Raw genomic sequence first — 18,680 nt, 5'->3', positions numbered from 1 at the left:
TCCAGGAAATTAAAGAAAGTTGGTTCCACATTCAATCAGACTCCGAGCAGTCTATCAGTCAAATCACGCTTAGGAGAGGATGGCTGTGCGCTTGACATCCAAACAATGGGCACCGCAAGTACTGAATAACTGAGGGTAATTCAGCCTGGCTCCTGTCTTTTGTTTTTGAGTTTCGCAGCAGAGATCACACAGATCAGCGCTTACAGGCCCCTCCTTCTCTGACCTCATCGTCCGGATCATCTCTCTCCTCCTCCGGCGCACTGTGCCGCTCTCTCCGCTCTCCTCACCACGCAGCGCTGCCGACTCTGCTCAAACTCCCGGTGTCCGGACCAAAAGTACTACGTACATTCCAGAGGACCACTTTCCTGCACCTCCGCACGAGCTTTCCATTCCTACAAACCTGAAGGCGCATTTGGAGACCACCCGGGCGCGCGCTTCCTCGTCGTGTAACTTTTACTGCACTTGAACGACTCTTTTCCATTCCGAAGACTTTGGCCCTGAACGACATTTTCTCTCCTTTTTCCAGTCGCCATTCTAAGTCATTTTTTCTGAGTGATACATTCGTTTTTGACCAAAATCCGTAAAGCGGCCGCATTTTACGCGTCTTTTTTTTTATTTTTATTCTTTTGCACAACCCAGAAGCAGTCCTAACTGTGAGTTTTAGGGATTTTTTTTAACGTCTAGTCTTAACTTAAGCGAGAAAACTAGTAAACCATGGCAAGCACTAACTCCCTGGATGCGGTGAAGAGGAAGATCCAGTGTTTGCAGCAGCAGGCCGACGACGCGGAGGACCGAGCTCAGGTCCTGCAGAGAGAGCTGGACTGTGAACGGGAGCTCCGAGAGAAAGTGAGACAATCCGCTCCCATTTATTTCACTCTTCTCTCGCTCCTAACCTCTGTCTTTCGCCGCTGCGCAGTGTGTCAGGCCTGGCAGGTGGCTTTCTCCGCTTCGTGCTTGCCCCTCGGGCTCTTAAAAAGTGTAATTACTTTATGCCATTGATCCATTGGCGGGCGTGATTGTGCCACAATGCAAGGCGTTGGTCTAATGAAAAAAAAAAAAAGTTTAGATTCCTGCAGGTCTGCGAGCATGCGCACTGCGGTCTGATTCGCAGGCCTCTGTACTGCTACTGTGAATAATGTGCACCACGTAGACAGCACGCTCAGCCTCATTTTTCTAATCTAATAAAGCTATCAGATTAGTCCAATGACTTCTTGTTGAAACAACCCCACAATGGCCAATCATATCATAATCACAAACTGTTTTCTAATCTGGATTTATCAGCTTTATGAGATTAACGGGGCAGTGTTTGGAAACTGAGTAGGAAATTCATATTTTAGTCTGTCGGTGGCATTTTAGCGGAGTGGGTGAAGCAGTGTGGTTGAAGACTGAGGCATCGGTCATCCCTGCCTCCACAGATGTCAGGAAACTGCTGAGCATAACTTTCTAAAGCGTGCCTACTGCTTTACTCTCAATTGAATCACTTGATCTCTGGGATGTAGATTCAAGTTATCACTGTTCTTTGTTTTGTGTAAGCAACAAATCTCTGGATCAAACACATGGCTTTTTGAATATGATAATTTTTTTATTGGTAGTACATGCCATTCATTTCTCAAATTGAAATGATATTTAGCCCGATTTTATCCTTATGTTGTGTTGGCACTTTAATTTACCTTCATTACATTGGTTTCAAAACTTCTGGCAGAAATTCAGCACAAGTCATTGATGAAGTTCCACAATTGTTATCAAAGGAGACACTTGGTTGTGTCAGGAGTGACTCAGTATTTGTCCAGATCCGTCACCTGCTTGTCTCTTGACTCAGCCCACATGCAACTTTTATGACTTTATATTGTAAAGGTAGATTCAATGGGGAGGTAATGGCAAGTTATACAACAATCTTGACTTGTTTCACACCGTGCTTTATGGTACATGATGCCATATATTTTGCGTAGTAGCTGGTTAAATGACAGGACATGTGGGAAACTCAAGAGGAGTGGGAGGGTAAGGAGCGGCTGTAAAGATATGGCATCCCAGGCAAAGAGCGAGCCTGCTTAGGACTTACTCTGTGACAGACAAGTAACACAGCACCTTTTGAAATTGAAAATTGGGTATTTGCTCTGCTTGTGAGCAACAATTGTGAAATGGACTGACACAGTTATTGTTAAAAAAAAATAATGCAAAGACTTCCACTTCATGATGTGTTTTATTGATCTATGGCTGGAAAATGTGAATGCTAGGATTGCTGTGAATTAACCGTTAAAAATTTGTAATTTGCTTGATGTGTTTCTTATTTTTTGCCACTTGTATGAATGCTTGAATGCGTTTGTTTAATTTTATTGAATGATGTATGGCCAGACCAGAGTAACATGCATCAGCAGTTTTATTAATCCAAATAAATTCAAGTAACAAATTGGGAGTCTTTAAGGAAGTTTCCCATTATTTTAGCACCAATGTCACCGACATCACCAGAGTCCTGCAGGTCTCTCACAGGTCCAGTTGAACAAGTTCTTGAATATCTTTCCTGTCAAGCTTAGCCTGCAAAGACATATTTCAGATGTCATACATCTCCCACCGTGTATGTGTATACTCAAAGTCAAGCTGCTCTGCGTATCTGTGTGCGAGGTCAGTGTGTTCCCATATGTGAATAATTAGGGCAACCTGGAGTTATTCCTTGGCACAAAAACTCCTTCATCAAAGGATGGGGGAGATCAAAACAGAATCCTTGCTGAGTGTAATGAATCATTGTTTAGAAATGTGTACGCAAGAGAAATTTATTTGGCCACAACTTAAAGCTGAAAAAAAAAAGCCACATGGTATGGTTTGTGTGGGTTTGACACCTCTATTACCAAATAATGTGTTAAAGCTGGCAGATCATAGAGGCAGGACAGAGTGGTGTTTGGCTTATGAGATGTGATTACTCTCAATGAGCTGCTCAACATTTAAAGCAACAAGGTTTTCTCCAGCGGGAGTCAGACCAGTGAAATGGCAGCACAATAACAAACAAACATCAGCAAATCCAAATGTTTTAGAGCATATAAATGCATGAAAATGTGATAGCTTCAAAATAAGTACAATTTCAACATCATGCCAACTGTAAACTTTGTCCCCTGGTGCGACGTACAGTGAAATGTCTCTTTCAGTCCTGCTACAACTAAAAAGGCAGCATTAACTCAACTCTGCGCAGAGTCGCCTCACAGGCCGGACGGGACCTTCTGGCGTTCTGGGTTTGACCCATGGACCTTATGTTTGACCTTATGTCTGTCACCATAGTAACAGAAAACATGAAGGAAACACTTCCTCCCGTCAGAGGCGCACAGCTCCGGAGGAGGTGGAACTTTTGATCCAAACATGTTTTTTGTGTTCTCTGCACATTCATTTTTTTTTTCTGCTCAACATGGGGTGAGTGAAATCAGCAGTTCCTCTGGAAAGCACTTCCAGGTGATTTGCGCCATCGGCCAATATGTACATTGCACCCATCAGCCAAAGCGCCAGACACCTCCTCTTCAGTCATATTCTATGTTGTGTTTGTCTGCAAACTTGGGATATGAGCCGGAGGGCCGGCACTGTAAGTGCAGCTCACATCAGAGTGAGAGAGGCTGCAGACAGCTGAGAAACAACATAGCAACTCTTACAACTAATATTTTAATGCAGAAGCTATATTGATGTAAACTATATATATTTTTAATATTGAATTTTAAATGTTGAGAAATTATGTTGATACATCATAAAATTGATATTATCGCCCAGCCCTACATCAAACATTCTTCAACCGTCACACATTTTATAACCGTCAAACATTCTACAACTGTCACACATTCCACAAGTGTCACACATTTTAAAACTATCAAATAGGTCAAATAGGTCAAAGTCCGATCGCCATCATTTTTTTTTAAACAGTCGATAACGATTTATATCACAATATTAAACAAATGACATTTTTTTAAATCATTTTTAAATGTTTCCTTTTACTCTTTTTTAGTCAGATTTAAAGAAGGTTCATTTTTAAAAATATTTTCTGTCAAATTTGAACGTGACATGTAACAGCACTGTTTCAGTTTTTTTTTTTCAATGACAGCTGTGTCTTGCATAGTTTCTTCCAAACGAACTCTCATTTTCTTTCTTTTTCTTCCAGTGGTGGACAAATTAAGTGGTTTTTATTGCATAGAGGAGAGTTGGACAGATTACTTTTCATTCATTCATTCATTCATTCATTCAGTCATCATCTGTACTGTTTATCCTGTTCAGGGTTGTGGACTGCTGGAACCAATCCCAGTTCAGCATTCACCCTTGGAAGGTCACCAGTCCATCACAGAGCAAACACACCGAGACAAGCAACATTTTACTATTCAGTTCAAATTATTTTCAATGCATGCCGCCAACAGTAATCTCAGGACTGTTGGCACTGTAAGACTGAGATGTTTCCTTTCAAATGTAGTGCTACAGAAAGAGATTGAATTGTTATTTCTCTAAGAAACAGCACAATCCTTAGTAAGTTTGCATGTCCAGCATTTATTTGCATTACCTTTGTCTCGGTTTCCATACATAGGAGTGTAATTGATTTATTGTTAAAGTCATATTAGGCCTATAACCATGATAGAATCACTTTAATAGTAGTAATGCATTGGTTTTATACAGTGCCTTTTTACAGTGAACTCAGATCACTTTACAATGACAATATTCATTCATTCATTCCATACTTGATGGTGGTAAGCTACGTCTGTTGCCACAGCTACCATGAGGTAGATTGAAGGAAACCAGGCTGCCAGGCTGCGTGTTTGGTCCTTCCAACCACCACCACTCACTCACTGTCACACAGGCTTCCTGCTTCCAGGTGTTCCCTTGTGGTCTCCCATCTTATGGGATCAGGCATCAGTTAGGCGGTATGCGTTCATATGGCAGTAGAAGACATAAAGGAGGCAGAACCTTCAGTTCCTGTTGCAATAATTGGTGTGTCACTTCATGTTGGACTAGAGTTTGTGGCAAGCACATCCATCCTTAAAACCAAATGAAAGGGGGAAGTTGGGCTCATATGTTTTAAGAGGTGCCCACTGGCCCTCTGATTGGCTGCCCCTCCCAGGATGTTGCCTGCCGACTCAGGTCCAGTGCTTCCTTTGCTTCTACTCCCAGCACTTCCTGTCACTAAGCACCAGCCCTGATCAACAGGAAGGTCAACATTTGCCATGAACATTTCCCTGCTTTTGTTGACCCCTGACAGAAGGATCTGTAGGACAGGGGTCCCCAACCTCTGTGCAGTGGACCAGTACTGGTCCCTGCATCATTTGGTACCGGGCCTTGAAGAGAGAATAAAAAAAATTTCAATTTGGAAGTGTACATTCAAATATCCCTGACTCTTGCTTGAGTTTTATTCTGAAAAATGCTTCACTTAGACAAGCAGTTATTTTGTGAAACTGCTTCATTTTTTTTTTTCTCCTCACGCATCATAAACCCCTGTTAGAGTGACTTTATACGCCATCCTGCCGGTCCACAAAAAAACGTTGTCAATTTAAACTGGTCCGTCGTACAAAAAATTTTGGGACCACTGCCGTAGAGGGAAAAAAAAAAACATGTCTCCAGTTCGTAAGCTAACTTTAATTATCTCTTGATCTGTAACAGGTGATCACCAGAATAATTCTTGAGGCATTTTCACATCAAATAGCTAACCTTTTTCCCTTCTTTGAAACATTGTGATATAGCTAATATATGATATAGCTAATGATATAGAAAAAACACCTTGAAACTCCATCCAGGACCATTGGTTATTGAACATTTAATCACATTTAAAAAGCAAAGTTGTATATTGAAAGTGCATAGGCATAGGGAAACCAGACGATAACTGTGGTGTCATTTCATCGTGTCTTCAACGGGTGAAATCAATGACAATATTTGCTTCTGCTCCTGTTAGTTCGGTTTAACTTAGTTTTCTTATAGCAGTTGTTCATTTAAAACTCTTTGTATTTAGATTGATTCAGCACCAAACTACCTCAGCACAAGTATACATGCGCCAGTATTTATGCACTGTAGTTGTTCATTGAGGTTACACACCAGCCAGTCATTCAGGATTAGTGATTCTCACTAAGTCAGATACCCTCGACGTCAGGGTGAACCAGTCAAAAGTTGTCCTTTGTTTGCTGCTTCGTGTTGTCAGTGAGCTTGAGGGTTTTTTTTGTTGACCTCCAGTTGAATCTGGCTGAAGTCTGTGGGAAGAATTAATTCCTGGTGTCACTGTTTTCTTTGGACTTTCTCACTGAGAACAGACCAACTTTCCAAATATCACAGCCACCTGTTAATGCTTTTCTGGCAGGCAGTGGGATCCTGGGGAAACACACCCATGTTATGAGCTTATTTGATTATGCAGTTTAAGGCTATGTTCACCTCAATTGAGAAGTAGAATATATTAGTACTGCTGGTTACAGTCCTGTGATGCCACAAAAAAGCTGCCATGGAATGGGAAATTCACTATTTTGAATCAGTGTTTCAGCTTTTGTCAAATCAAATACACAGGATTCCTGTCTTTGCCAATGTAAGCAAAGCTCAGAGAGACCTTCATGCCATTTGTTAGTGGATCAGTGTTAGCACAGCAAAATAGAATTGGTACTTATTTAACCATTATTGATGGGATGTTTACATGACCAGGAAGCATTTAAATCACACGCCCTTTATTTGAGAAACAAATTTTAAAGACTGTGAAGTTTTATATTTGCTTCCTGTAAAATCCACCCTCAAGAAAGGCACTGTATTGTCTCTGGAAAATTTACTTTTTCCTATTTTTGTGAAAGTGCATGCTTTTAAATGGTGACAAATGAGATTTGGCACGAAGTGCGCTCATTGTGACGCCTGTCTAGATGGTTAAAGACTTTCTCTTACGTATCAAGCTGCGTGGCAGACTGGCTTATGACTTGATGCAGGGTTTTTTTTTTTTTTTTTTTTTGTTTTTTTTTTATGCATGCCAGGTTATTATGGGGCAAGATTACACACTTTTCTCTCCCTGTTACACGCAAACACACATTAACATTGAAAATAGTGAGCGGCTGTGTCAGGAATAACTTATCCTGAACCCCAACAGCATTGTGCAGCTCATTAGCCCACTGCCCTGAAATCAGCCAGTAATTAGATTCCTCCTCCACTTGTCCTTCATCTTGTCTCTAATACACTCAGGTATTTCTTCAGTTTCTCCCAGCAGAACTGTGCTGTATCTTCAGCTGGAGCCTGTTTTCCTGTGGGACCCATGTGTCTTTAAAAAGTCATATACTCAAACAAGGGTGAATAAATACACACATAGCGTTTGTGTAATATATTGATTCAGTGCTTATGGGAGGTTGACATTTTCAAAAATACACCAAAAGCAAAAATAGCATAGTGAATATCAATATCACTGACAGTGGATCTAAATCCACTTAACACAGTATGTTAGAATTCAAATTATTAGAAGCAAAGAAGTCAGTAACTGATTTCAATGACATTATTGTCGTATTTCACTGTTTGAAAGGTTTTTCTAACCTTCTATATGTTCCTTGTTTGTGATTCAAGCTTCATAGATGCTGATGATTTCCTATTGTTTACGCTCTCCAGCGTTATACAGCCTCCAGCCTGTTCAGATGATTTTTCAAAAATATTTAATAATCTTTGATGATGGTAGCTATTGTTAGTTGTGGTGGCCACAGGAACTGTAAAGTGGCAAGATATTGTCATGCATTGTTTATTAGTTTAGTTTTGTGGTTGGTTTTTTTCCACAGATGAAGCAGATAAAATAAAATACACCATTGAATATGTTTCATTAAATGGCTGTTCTTAGATCTCACCCTGTGAAAAAGCAGAAACTTCCACGTGTCTTTATGTGGAGCTGACTGTCTGCTGGTGGCCTTCATGCATAGAAAGCGTGGGTTCACCAAAATGTTGAACTAAACCTTTTGACATCTGTCACCTCAATGAGCCGAGTGCCTGTGAGCAGGGCATTAACTTCTTTAGAGGAGCTGTCAAGCCAGCTCCTGTTGCCTCTGGAAAAAAGCTGGTGTTACATGTTAATCTCTGTTGATAAAAGTGCAGCTACTCATCTTTTAGTTGCGCTCTTCCTGATGCTTTGCTGCAAACATTCTCCATAGTGCGTTTTACCATATAAGGCATCCTGCGTCCCTGGCCGCCAGAGAATACAAAGTGGGTACTGGAGGAAGGGGCATGGCCAGAGAGACGCAGGGGGAATGGTAGCTCTGAAAAGAAAGAACAGTCAAAGGGAGGAAACGAAAGGAGCTCGGGCAGCTGACTTCCTGTCACCTTTTTTCGAGATCCTCATTTGTGAAGCAACGTCCTTCTTTCCTGTGACCGAGCTTGACGCTGCTTCTTCAATATTGCATTTATAAAAACACTCTCTAGTGCCTTTCATAGCCACCCTGAATGTGGTTTAATGATTTTCTGAAACTGCAGAGGAGTATCATTTCAAGATTTACAGGAAAAGCATGTCTCTTTTTCAGTCATGGTCGAGTGAGTTAGAGGAATGCGAGCATGTACATCAGCCTTTACTTGACACAAAGCTGTGTCAGTCTGTCAGGGAATCCCCCCCCGTGCTATCCTGATCTGATGACAGATAATTCACCAGGTTGCACACATGATGTGACTGTGAGCAAAGATATACCACCACTGTAATATCAGCTCAGATGCTGGTTGCTGTTGTTGCCTGTTAATTTACAGCAATGTCATTTTGCATTAAGTGAGCTGGTGGTTAGCTGGTGGTAATGTGCTATTTGTGTTTGGGTGTGCTTGTCAGTCAGACGCAGTGATTGGTAAAGTAAGAGAGAGTGTGTGTGTGTGTGTGTGTGTGGGGGGGGGGGGGGGGGGGGGGGGGGTGCTGACTGACCTAAAGCCCATGAATAGCATGCCTGTTTGTGTACAGATGGTATTCTTCAACACATTGCTTCATTCAGGGTGCAGGAAGTAGCATTATCTGTTATTTCAGGGACGGGTTTTATTCTGTGCTGCACTTCTCTCTGGCCTGATGCTGTGCTGACAGATACAGACCCATGCAAAGAATGTTTCTAATAAAATTTCAAGATGTTCTTACCAATTATTAATGATTTTTGTACTCCTTCTGTCGGGCAGATTTCCCTCTATCAAGCGCTGCCTGTTGTAAGACACGTCAGTGATTGCTGGATAGACATTTCCTGTTTCGTATCTGTGGCTTCCCTTGACGGCTTTGGGTGCAGCTGGAAAAGACCTTGAGGAGTGCAAAAATGAAACGTGAGAGAGGGAAGGAGAGCAGTGAAAAGATTGGCGAGTCAGCAATTTGAGATGAGATGGAGACAAGACGGAGAAAATTTAAAAAATTACAGGAAACAAATCTGTGCCTGCAGTTAACAAGCCAGAGCACGAAAATCTGACTTGCATTTATTTAAACAGACCTAACAGCTTTTTCCCTGACTAATTGTGGTATTTGACCTCTTGTGTCCAGCTCCTTCTCATTCATATTTGTTTAAGTTATCTGACTGAGTGCTCTCGTAAACGGAATGGCAGAAACTCCTGCTCTTGATCTGATGGACTGGAAGGTGAACTCATGAGTCACTGGCCTAACTGGAACCCTGAAACTGCACAGAATACTGTCTGTTTTTCCAAGAAATCCCAGCTCCTTTGTTTTCTTATTTCAAAAAGAGTGAACATGTATGAGTGAACTAGGTTTCCATAACCCTTTTGGTGCAGTTTTTGTAGGTTTTTTTTTTTTTTTTTTTTTTTTTTTTTTTTTTTTTTGCTGTCTGGTTACATACGGTTTAACAACGGCCAGTTTTTGTGTTTCATTCGGACTAAGTTTCACTGCTTTTTGCTTTGAATGAAGCTCCCCAGGAGATGGTGGTTGGATAAGCTCCCTGCTCAGCGGAGGAAATTCTTGTGTGGTTGTCTATTTGCTTTATTTTTTGCTCTCCCTGCCTTTGTGTACTGAGCGCAGATGAGATGAAGCGCATTTGTCACTCACTGCTTGGCACGTTTCTGCATTCACCACCACCGGATATTGAGGCTTTTGTTTCATTCAGATTTAAAATTGTGTGATCTTCAGATATTAAAGAAAGATTATATTTTTCAGGCTGTGTTTTATCTAAGACAGTTTATTATTGCCTCTCTGCTTTAGAAGAAGCTCCTCTGCCTGCCAGCGTTTTTTTTTTTAAGTTTGCTATAAAGTGTTGAAACAGGAGTGGGTTTGACGTCGCAGTAGGACCAGAGGGTGGGCTCACACTACTCGAGTGTTAAAGTCGCTACATTGGCTCCCTGTCTGTGTCAGGATCAGTTTTAAGGTCTTCTAATTCTACGGTTCCTCCACACTGAGGGCGTGTCCGGTTCGGGGGGACGGGTATTCTTTATTTTTTTGTCGTTTTATCTTGTAATGTTGTTTAAATGTAGTAAAGCAATTTGTGTTGTTTTTTCATACGAAAAGTGCCGAACAAATAAAGGTGGATTTTCTTTAATGCTGGGAAAGTATTTTTTATTTAGCTTAACTGAGACTGGATTTCTTCACCTTGGTGTGACCTCTTAGCAGCTGAAGGTTAGCCTGACTTAATGACAAGGCTAAATATCCCCTGTAGTTACAGCAACATAGCTGTGTTTGGTTGGTTGTTTGTAAATGTGCTTATCAGATGTTTTCCCAGCATGAGAGTCCGATATGTTCGGCTCACTTTGTGTTTGTGCTGTTCTCTTTGCTGGCTTGTCGTCATATTGTCTGCTTGACGGTGAAAATGTCTGTGCTGCTGCAAAATAATTTGAAAAACCAGAAAACAAATGTGGTATTGGATGTTATTCTATTCACATTTCATATAAACTTAAACTAGAGAGACAATATATTCCTGTAACTCAGAGATTAAACTAATGTTGACGACAACGATCAAACACACATCTCAGGCTGTCATTGAAAACACGTATTTGAAGGTGAATCTGAAGTAGTTTTTTTTTCTAAAACATTAATTTCTATTGCAACTGTTTGAGTGTATTTCAGGTAAACTGGAATATCTGTTTACTTTTTATAATTTTAGCTGGTCATATATTCCAAATATAGAAAAATAGTGTCCCAAAATATTAGGACATGAAATAAATTAACATGTTTTTCCTAAAAAAAAAAAATTTTTTAATTAATTGGCAACTGTAATTAATACAGTTGAGATGTTTCAGAATGCTTGAAATTCTTTTGTTCATATAATGTGCATATAAAGTTTTTAATCATAATTGATTTTTTTTTTTTTTTACACTTCAAGATGTGACTGTGATATCAGGAACTGGGCCAGGCAAAGTAAAAAAAAAAAAAAAAAACCGCCGTCATATTTCTTACTGTGTTGACAGACAATCAAACCGTCACCAGGGAACAACTGATCGTTGGATAGTGTTGGTTCTTGACTCACTTCCCTTTTCAAGCTAGACACACCAGTCGTGTGTGAATATGCATAAACTCACTCTTTACTTGGTGTTGATAGATAAATGAAAAGACGCTCCTATTAAATGTGTGACTGTTTTCCCTTATGGTCATGAATAATTTGACTGTTCTTTTTGTCCCTTTTCCCTCTTTGTGTCTGCTTCTCCTGATCCTATTTTGCAGCAGACGATAGTAAAGATGTGACCAGTGATGAGCAGCTGAATGAATGAATGAATGACTAAAGTCCTCTCTTTTTAATTCCCAGGCAGAGGGTGATGTAGCAGCTCTGAACCGTAGGATCCAGCTGGTGGAAGAGGAACTGGACCGAGCCCAGGAGAGACTCGCCTCTGCACTGCAGAAACTGGAAGAAGCAGAGAAAGCTGCAGATGAGAGTGAGAGGTCAGTTTTTCTCAAAAAACCTGACATGGACAGTGCCAGGGACTCGGATCATATTTCATCCCATCTATTAAAAGACCAAGCTGTCTGAGAACTATTGATCTGAAAGCATGAAACTGTATATGATCCTGTCTCATCAGAGGCATGAAGGTGATTGAGAACCGAGCAATGAAGGATGAGGAGAAGATGGAGATTCAGGAGATGCAGCTGAAGGAGGCCAAACACATTGCAGAGGAGGCTGACCGCAAATACGAGGAGGTGAGGCTTTGACAGTGGGAGCCAGTTAGATGAAGACGGAAAATTCCTTCTTCAACATCTTCATTCGTACCTGCTCACCTGCGAAGAGAGAGTGTTCCACTGGCCTGAAAACACATTTAAAGGCATCCTTCTTTCCTTCTGCAGTACCTGTTCTGATTCAGAAAAAAGGAAAAGTGCATGCTTTTGTCAGCTGTGTGTCTACGTTTGTGCGTTTGAAATTTTTATTTCAGTATTTTTATTTTTCAAATCCATAGAAATTCCTGCTGAGTTCTTGATGTCTTTGGTCTCAGGTGGCTCGTAAGCTGGTGATCCTAGAAGGGGACCTGGAGAGAGCTGAAGAGAGGGCCGAGGTTTCAGAATGGTAAACCCAAAAACATACAGTCAAGCTTAACATATCATATTATTATTTGGAAAGTGACCTCATTTTGTGCTTTTCAGCCGTGTATGCTACCATAACAGAGTCAAAACTGAATAATCAAGATGGGCTTTACGTTCAGACTGTCACCTTTAAATTATGAGTATAAATGCCCTAGTAAAGTCAGCTTTACTCTCATTAAAGTCAAGCACGCACCTGTTTCTCTCCTCAGTAAAGCCAGTGACCTGGAAGAGGAGCTGAAGAATGTGACCAACAACCTGAAGTCCTTAGAAGCTCAGTCTGAGAAGGTGAGTGATATCTAATGTTTGGTTTTTAAAGGAAATACTGTCATGTGCTTGCACGTTATTTGAATTTTCTAGTTTGGGCTTTTTAACAAACCACTTTACATTAGATTATCCTCATAACTTAGAAACTGAAAAAGAGTTTGGTGAAATGTTAAGATTGCCAGTGCAAGAGTAAAGTGGTGTGTAGACGGAGACTTTCACAGATGTTTGAGCAGATGAAAACGCGCAAGACACTCCTTGTTTTATCCTGAAATTCACTGAGATGAATGATATCAGTCACATCACTTCATTTTCAAGCTATTTTAATTCTGCTAAACAGACCTACTCTTCATAAAAGCTAATTGTTTCTCTTTCACAAACACACACAAAATAACATAAAACTATATACAACAATTTATACTTAACAAGAGGTTTAGCGTTCAACACCTGCTCGTCTCCACTTCATTGTGTCTCATCATTTAGGCTGCTCTCATGGTTAAATGGACAGTAATTTGAGTGACCCGGCCATTAAAGAGGGCTCCTCTAAAGTATTGTTTCATACTACCCCCATTGTAATTGTGTATCATTAAGCCAAGCCGTTTATTTCAGCCTTGGTTTGTCCACATGGGCTCAGCAGCAGACCTGAACCGGTTTGACAGGCAGCTATTCACATCTGTTTGCACATTGACATATCCATGTTAAATTAACTCCTCCTGCTTCTCTATGTGCAAAGTTAATACCTCTGAAAGGTGTTTGAGTATATGTGCGCAAATCTGCAGCCTGGAGAGACCTGCTTCATATTCCTCTTGTTCAAGCCGCCACTCTCCAGGCGGAGACGCGCAGGACAGCAGCATGCACAATTTACCACATAATCGCATTCTTGTGCCAATACTGTACACTTCTGCAGTGTTTAGTCAGGCTTTGTTGTGGAAGGTGTAACAATACAACTCGTTCTTAAGCCACGCCACCAACATGCTCGTAACACCAACCTGTCAGAGGGAGTGGCACTGTGCTTCCTGCAGTAATTATAGCTCAAGATGACGATGCGTCTGTTTACATTGTGTCGCTTTGTACAAATGTGACCGTTTATTTATAGGTCTGTGACTAATTTATTTGTTTGTTTGTTAATAGTACTCAGAAAAAGAAGACAAGTTTGAAGAGGAGATCAAAATTCTGACTGACAAACTGAAGGAGGTGAGATCCTCAGCAGAGTGGATGAGTTTACTGGTTACTGGCATGCAATTTTGCATGCATGAGCTCGTTGCTTTATCAGATGCAGATGTTTTTTCCTCTAAAAGAGAAATGTGGAACAATTCATCTTCATAATGATTTGACTGTGAACAGAACAACTTCTAACAGCCATTGCAGTTCCAGCCATGCATGCTGGATTCATTTGCTGAAGTTTGCTGACGCACTGTGTCTAAATTCCTGCCAGGCTGAAACCCGTGCAGAGTTTGCTGAGAGAACAGTGGCCAAACTGGAAAAGTCCATTGATGACCTGGAAGGTACGAGAATGTTTTACCTCATCTCAACATTTAGATTGTTTTTGCACCCAAAATGTTGAACCTGTGATCAACTTCTTCTAAGAATGCATTTGTGTTCAATGTACGATTGTTTTTAACTAACTGACTGAATTTCAATTTGACCTGGATTCCACAAAAATTGTCCTATTTCTGCTGTAGAGTTTTCTTGTGGATCTATAGTTCTCTATCAGATATGTAAAAACTGCACAGTTAAGAAGAGCTAATAGTGACTCTTATGTATTAAGGCCATGTTGGCCACATAGCAAACAGGACAAACATGCTCAGTTAGTCAGGTACAATTTATTTAGTAGTCGAAGCACGAGCAACTGGAGCTATTAGAGCCATAATATTTAGTCAATCATCCAGAAAAGGCCTAAATGCTCAGTGCTCACCCTGTAAAAAAGAGCTACAAACCACATTAAGACATGCATCATTCTTTCCTCCAAGCATTTCTGCATCTTTAAAAAGCCTGACCTATTTTTTTTGTCTTCTCCTTCCTCCCTCTGCTCTTTGCCTCCATCTGTCTCTCATTCTTGTCCTGCTTTTGGCTTGTTTGTGTCGCTGCTGTCCTTGACACCTTCCTGTCGACCTCTGGCCATCCAGATGAATTGTATGCTCAGAAGCTGAAGTACAAGGCCATTAGCGAGGAGCTGGACCATGCCCTCAATGACATGACTTCTCTGTAGATGCTGACATCTGTCATTCTTTGTTTCACCTTCTCACCTCCATTCTTTTTCTCGCTCTAACTTTTGTGAATCATTTGTGCCTTCTGCCCATCTTACTATTAAACAAAAAAGAAAAATTAAACTTATTTTTCTTTTCAACTTGACAGATTTTGTCTCTGTTCTTGCTTATTGGTATAATTCAGAGCCTAATTTGTTAGATACCGAGCTGTTTGTTATCATACAGCTGGTTGCTGTTGTACATTGTCCATCTGCTTGTCAGTTATGCAAGGTGAGCGCTTTGAACGTGTGCTACTGTGTGGTTTTGGTGTGAGTTAATAATGTTCAGTCCTGTATTATCCTTAATAGCCCCTCGGTGAAAGATAACTATTTTGGCATCTTCTCACAAAAGTATGTTTTCAAAGTATGTGCAGTTTTCACCCTCTCTCCTCAACTTAAAACTGAATGACTCCTTAATGCAGTGCACAAGTTTGTTACTAAGTCCAGATAGAGTGTACTAACTGTCTTCCTGTAGTAGTAGTAGTAGTTAATGGTTTATGCATGAAAGGCACAGTTATGTGTGTTTTTTTTTGCGTTTGGCACAACTTAACCAAATTAGCTATGCAAAACATCTGGTCTGTAAAATAATGCTCTGTGCAGTTTTTCCAGGGATGCTGTCAGACAGACCTGTAAGCAGATGAAGATCGGCATGACTTCAGCAGAATTAATAGCTGGCGGTTGAAGGTTCACCATGTCACGTTTCTTTCTTCCCTCCAGAGAAACTATCAAGTGCCAAAGAGGAGAATCTGGGCATGCACCAAGTCCTCGACCAGACCCTCCAGGAGCTCAACAGCTTATAAATACACACACATGCATCCATACGCACATGCACACCCACGCACACGCACACCCACACACACACACACACACACACACACACACACACACACACACACACAGAGGAAACTGGAGAGGATGAGATCGTCATTAACATTCCATTAAACGTTCGACTCCATTCCACACTTTGAGCTGTAAAATCTTTATTCCCCATGTAAAACGGGGGATTAACTTAATGCTTTTCCCTTGATGTTTTTTTTTCTCCAGCTGTGTTTTTAAAAATTTCTCAAACTATTTTTGACTCATTGAAAAAACTGGCAAAGAATATGAAAAGGAACCTCACCCAACCACTGAAACTGGCTGAAACTGGCTCAGTTTTTTGCACACATATATTGTGCATTTGATTATTTTTGTAATACATAGGCTACAGATGACAATGGGTTTTGCTCAGTCTGGATTTCTTTGGCTCTTAGGTGCCACCCAGTGGTCATATAAAGTTATATCAAGAGTTATGTTATGTGTTATGTGTTTTCCCATCTTAAAGTAGGCAATAAATAAGCAGACACTTCATTAATCTGTACACATCTCAGTAGTATAGTTCCACCTGTGCCTATTTAAACTGCACAAATATTAATTGGGACAGAGAACTGATGGAAAGGTCACGGTCCTAAATCATGGCACTTGCTGCTCAGAGACTTTTTTTTAGGTAATCTGCATTTATATAGAAAATAAAGCTTCTTTTGTCAATCTCTGATTATCATGAGGTTGTCATTTTGGATATTTTTAGTGCATTTGGTCTTTTCTACTTACTGATATGGAAAACTACAAACCATGAGAGATGTGCATGTGGACGTTTTTTACTCTTTCCCTGATCACTGACACATCCTGCATTGTTGCCAACATTTTGCAATTATGTAGCCAGCATTTACTAGAATTACAATATATTGTATTACATGAGGGCGCTAAACCCCAAACCACTGGAAGCTCAATTCAAGTTTTACCAACCTTAAATACTTATTGTATATAGTAGAATAATGTTAGGTATGTGAAAAGTTTTATTACTTTTTTCCATTCACACCACTTTTTGCCAGAAGAACTCTCAAGACCAAAGAACACACATAACACAGACAATTAATCCTTTAAATGTTTTATTTTTTTCTTTGTGATGGTCAATGTGGTGTCATCTCATGCCAAGAGCCACAGAAAGCGCCTCACATTTGATGAAGACCTTTTTTTTAAAATATATATATCTCATTCACCACCCCTCCATGTCACCCTAATAAAAATTCTTTTACAGGAATCATGACTTGTGACTGTTTCTTTTACAGTTTGTTACACCTGTGGTTTGGAGGGAGTGCTTTTGTTTCTGGTGAATTGCTTTGCCTCATAATTTTAGTTCAATCTGAACACAGGAATGTACATGATTCGGAATTGGTCAATTGTTTACTTGAATGGCTGATCTTGTCCCCAAAAGTGACATGAAATTTCACTCCAAATATCAAGGTACACTTTAACGGGTAATTTTTTGAGTTTCGGTGAAACGGAGTGTAGCTTCGACTCATTTATCCATGGTCCTCTCTGCTGCTGGTCATTCATGCCCCAGATGATGGTTCATGAATATTTTCTTCTGAAGGCACAGCCTAGACAAGTAAAATCAAACACTTAGTATTTTCTGCAATAAAATCAATATCCACCAATTTCTGGATTGTTATTTTTTACCTGCAGTTAGTCTGCATTTTCCTCCTCCTGGCCTGCAAAGTATCAATGAGCAGCCTGTGCAAGGTACCACTGTCTGGGAATGACTGAAGATAGTGGTGATCTTGTAGCAGCCTGTGGGGGGGAAAAAAAATAGACATCACTTTCCTTACTTGCATTATTAAAACATTCTCACAAACGAGTGATTTAAATTACACCAAGTGTGGGTTTGTTATGCAGTCCATACCAATGCACTTGACATCCATGAAGTAGGAGTTGGGGCTCTGTACCAGCCGTTTCTTCTTGTGTTTTGCCTTCTCCATTGATAAGCTGGGGTAAAGCAGATCCCGTGCAAGCTACAGAGAAGGCCAGAACAACCTTTAATACTGGAACTCAATTATAAGGCTTTTTGATAAAAAATACTGACCTATTTCCATACATGTTACATAAAGGTTTTAACAGAATACAATAACATAATGCTGCATTACCCCCCCTGCTGGTTGATGAGTGGATTGTTAGTCAAATTCAACACGAACATGTTCAGACAAGTCCTGACATCAATCCTGATACATTTATACAATGAGCAAATAACAATCAAACAAAGAGCACATCGAGCACAATAAATTAAAACATATTTCAAGATTTGCATTGTGCTCCAGTCCTGTGGATATTTCCCAATTTTGTCTTCATATCATGTTGCATTTCTGACCAGATTTCAAACAATTTTCCTTCTGAAGAAACAAAATTTCTAATACTTTTAACTGGAAAATAAATTCAAAAGATAATCACTTACAGGCATTTTTGCTGATAAATCCCAACGTAGCTTGTCTCTTTCCAATGTAATGTTCACTGAGTGAGAGGTACAGTACTTCAGCAGGTCCACCTGTGGTTTGTTGTGGTCTTGAGACACTGACTAGAATAAATATGGAGACTGAGCAGGCGGAGTTACAGAGATGAGGGAAGGTTCAACAGATACTTCTGGTTAGGCTGGTCCTTGATGAACATGTGAATAATAATGCAGTAGATTGAGACAAGTCAAAAGCAAACAACATTAATGTTGCTATTAATAAGTAAACCAGTTTGCATGTAAGATGTATGTTGATGCATATTATATAACACTCTTATATTTAACTGTGTTTGAGTGCTCTACCCCATACAGTGATGACCACTCCTGTGCAGAATTAAAAAAAAAAAACCACACACACAATCAAAACATTTCCACATTTGAATCAGCTTATTTTTCATCTCTCACCCATCAAACAAGAATTTCCACCAAGCAGAGCAACCACCTCCAGT

At 40.2% G+C, this 18,680-nt stretch overlaps 2 protein-coding genes across 3 annotated transcripts; one reads left to right on the top strand and one right to left on the bottom strand.

Annotated features, from left to right (window-relative positions):
- Nucleotides 1-254: 254 nt before the first annotated feature.
- LOC115381556 (tropomyosin alpha-4 chain) lies at nucleotides 255-16,921 on the top strand. Of its 2 annotated transcripts, XM_030083030.1 has the most exons (9): nucleotides 256-846; nucleotides 11,640-11,773; nucleotides 11,911-12,028; nucleotides 12,319-12,389; nucleotides 12,616-12,691; nucleotides 13,799-13,861; nucleotides 14,103-14,172; nucleotides 15,630-15,712; nucleotides 15,767-16,921. In XM_030083030.1, the coding sequence occupies exons 1-8, from the start codon at nucleotides 715-717 to the stop codon at nucleotides 15,710-15,712; spliced, it is 747 nt and encodes a 248-aa protein (XP_029938890.1). In that variant the 5' UTR covers nucleotides 256-714; the 3' UTR covers nucleotides 15,767-16,921. The 2 variants fall into 2 exon arrangements, with proteins under 2 accessions (XP_029938891.1, XP_029938890.1); XM_030083031.1 differs by lacking the exons at nucleotides 15,630-15,712; nucleotides 15,767-16,921 and adding an exon at nucleotides 14,794-14,982 and having other exon boundaries at nucleotides 255-846.
- On the bottom strand, nucleotides 16,752-18,315 carry LOC115381558 (40S ribosomal protein S27-like). The gene is made up of 4 exons (XM_030083032.1): nucleotides 18,178-18,315; nucleotides 17,632-17,740; nucleotides 17,409-17,519; nucleotides 16,752-17,329 (listed from the first exon to the last, which is right to left on the bottom strand). Exons 1-4 carry the CDS (start codon nucleotides 18,181-18,183, stop codon nucleotides 17,301-17,303), a joined length of 255 nt encoding a protein of 84 aa, XP_029938892.1. The 5' UTR covers nucleotides 18,184-18,315; the 3' UTR covers nucleotides 16,752-17,300.
- Nucleotides 18,316-18,680: the final 365 nt, after the last annotated feature.

The sequence above is a fragment of the Salarias fasciatus genome, chromosome 23, assembly GCF_902148845.1.
Source record: "Salarias fasciatus chromosome 23, fSalaFa1.1, whole genome shotgun sequence".
In the NCBI taxonomy this organism is placed as follows: domain Eukaryota; kingdom Metazoa; phylum Chordata; class Actinopteri; order Blenniiformes; family Blenniidae; genus Salarias; species Salarias fasciatus.
This window is presented reverse-complemented; position numbering and strand designations above follow the sequence as displayed.

Coding starts and splice junctions, on each gene's coding strand:
- LOC115381558 (XM_030083032.1), bottom strand. Junction 17,520..17,631: donor CATGGATGTCAAGTGCATTG/GTATGGACTGCA, acceptor TCCCCCCCACAG/GCTGCTACAAGATCACCACT. Junction 17,330..17,408: donor AAAATGCAGACTAACTGCAG/GTAAAAAATAAC, acceptor TTACTTGTCTAG/GCTGTGCCTTCAGAAGAAAA.
- LOC115381556 (XM_030083030.1), top strand. CDS start 715: ATGGCAAGCACTAACTCCCTGGATGCGGTGAAGAGGAAGATCCAGTGT. Junction 847..11,639: donor AACGGGAGCTCCGAGAGAAA/GTGAGACAATCC, acceptor TTTAATTCCCAG/GCAGAGGGTGATGTAGCAGC. Junction 11,774..11,910: donor GCTGCAGATGAGAGTGAGAG/GTCAGTTTTTCT, acceptor CTGTCTCATCAG/AGGCATGAAGGTGATTGAGA.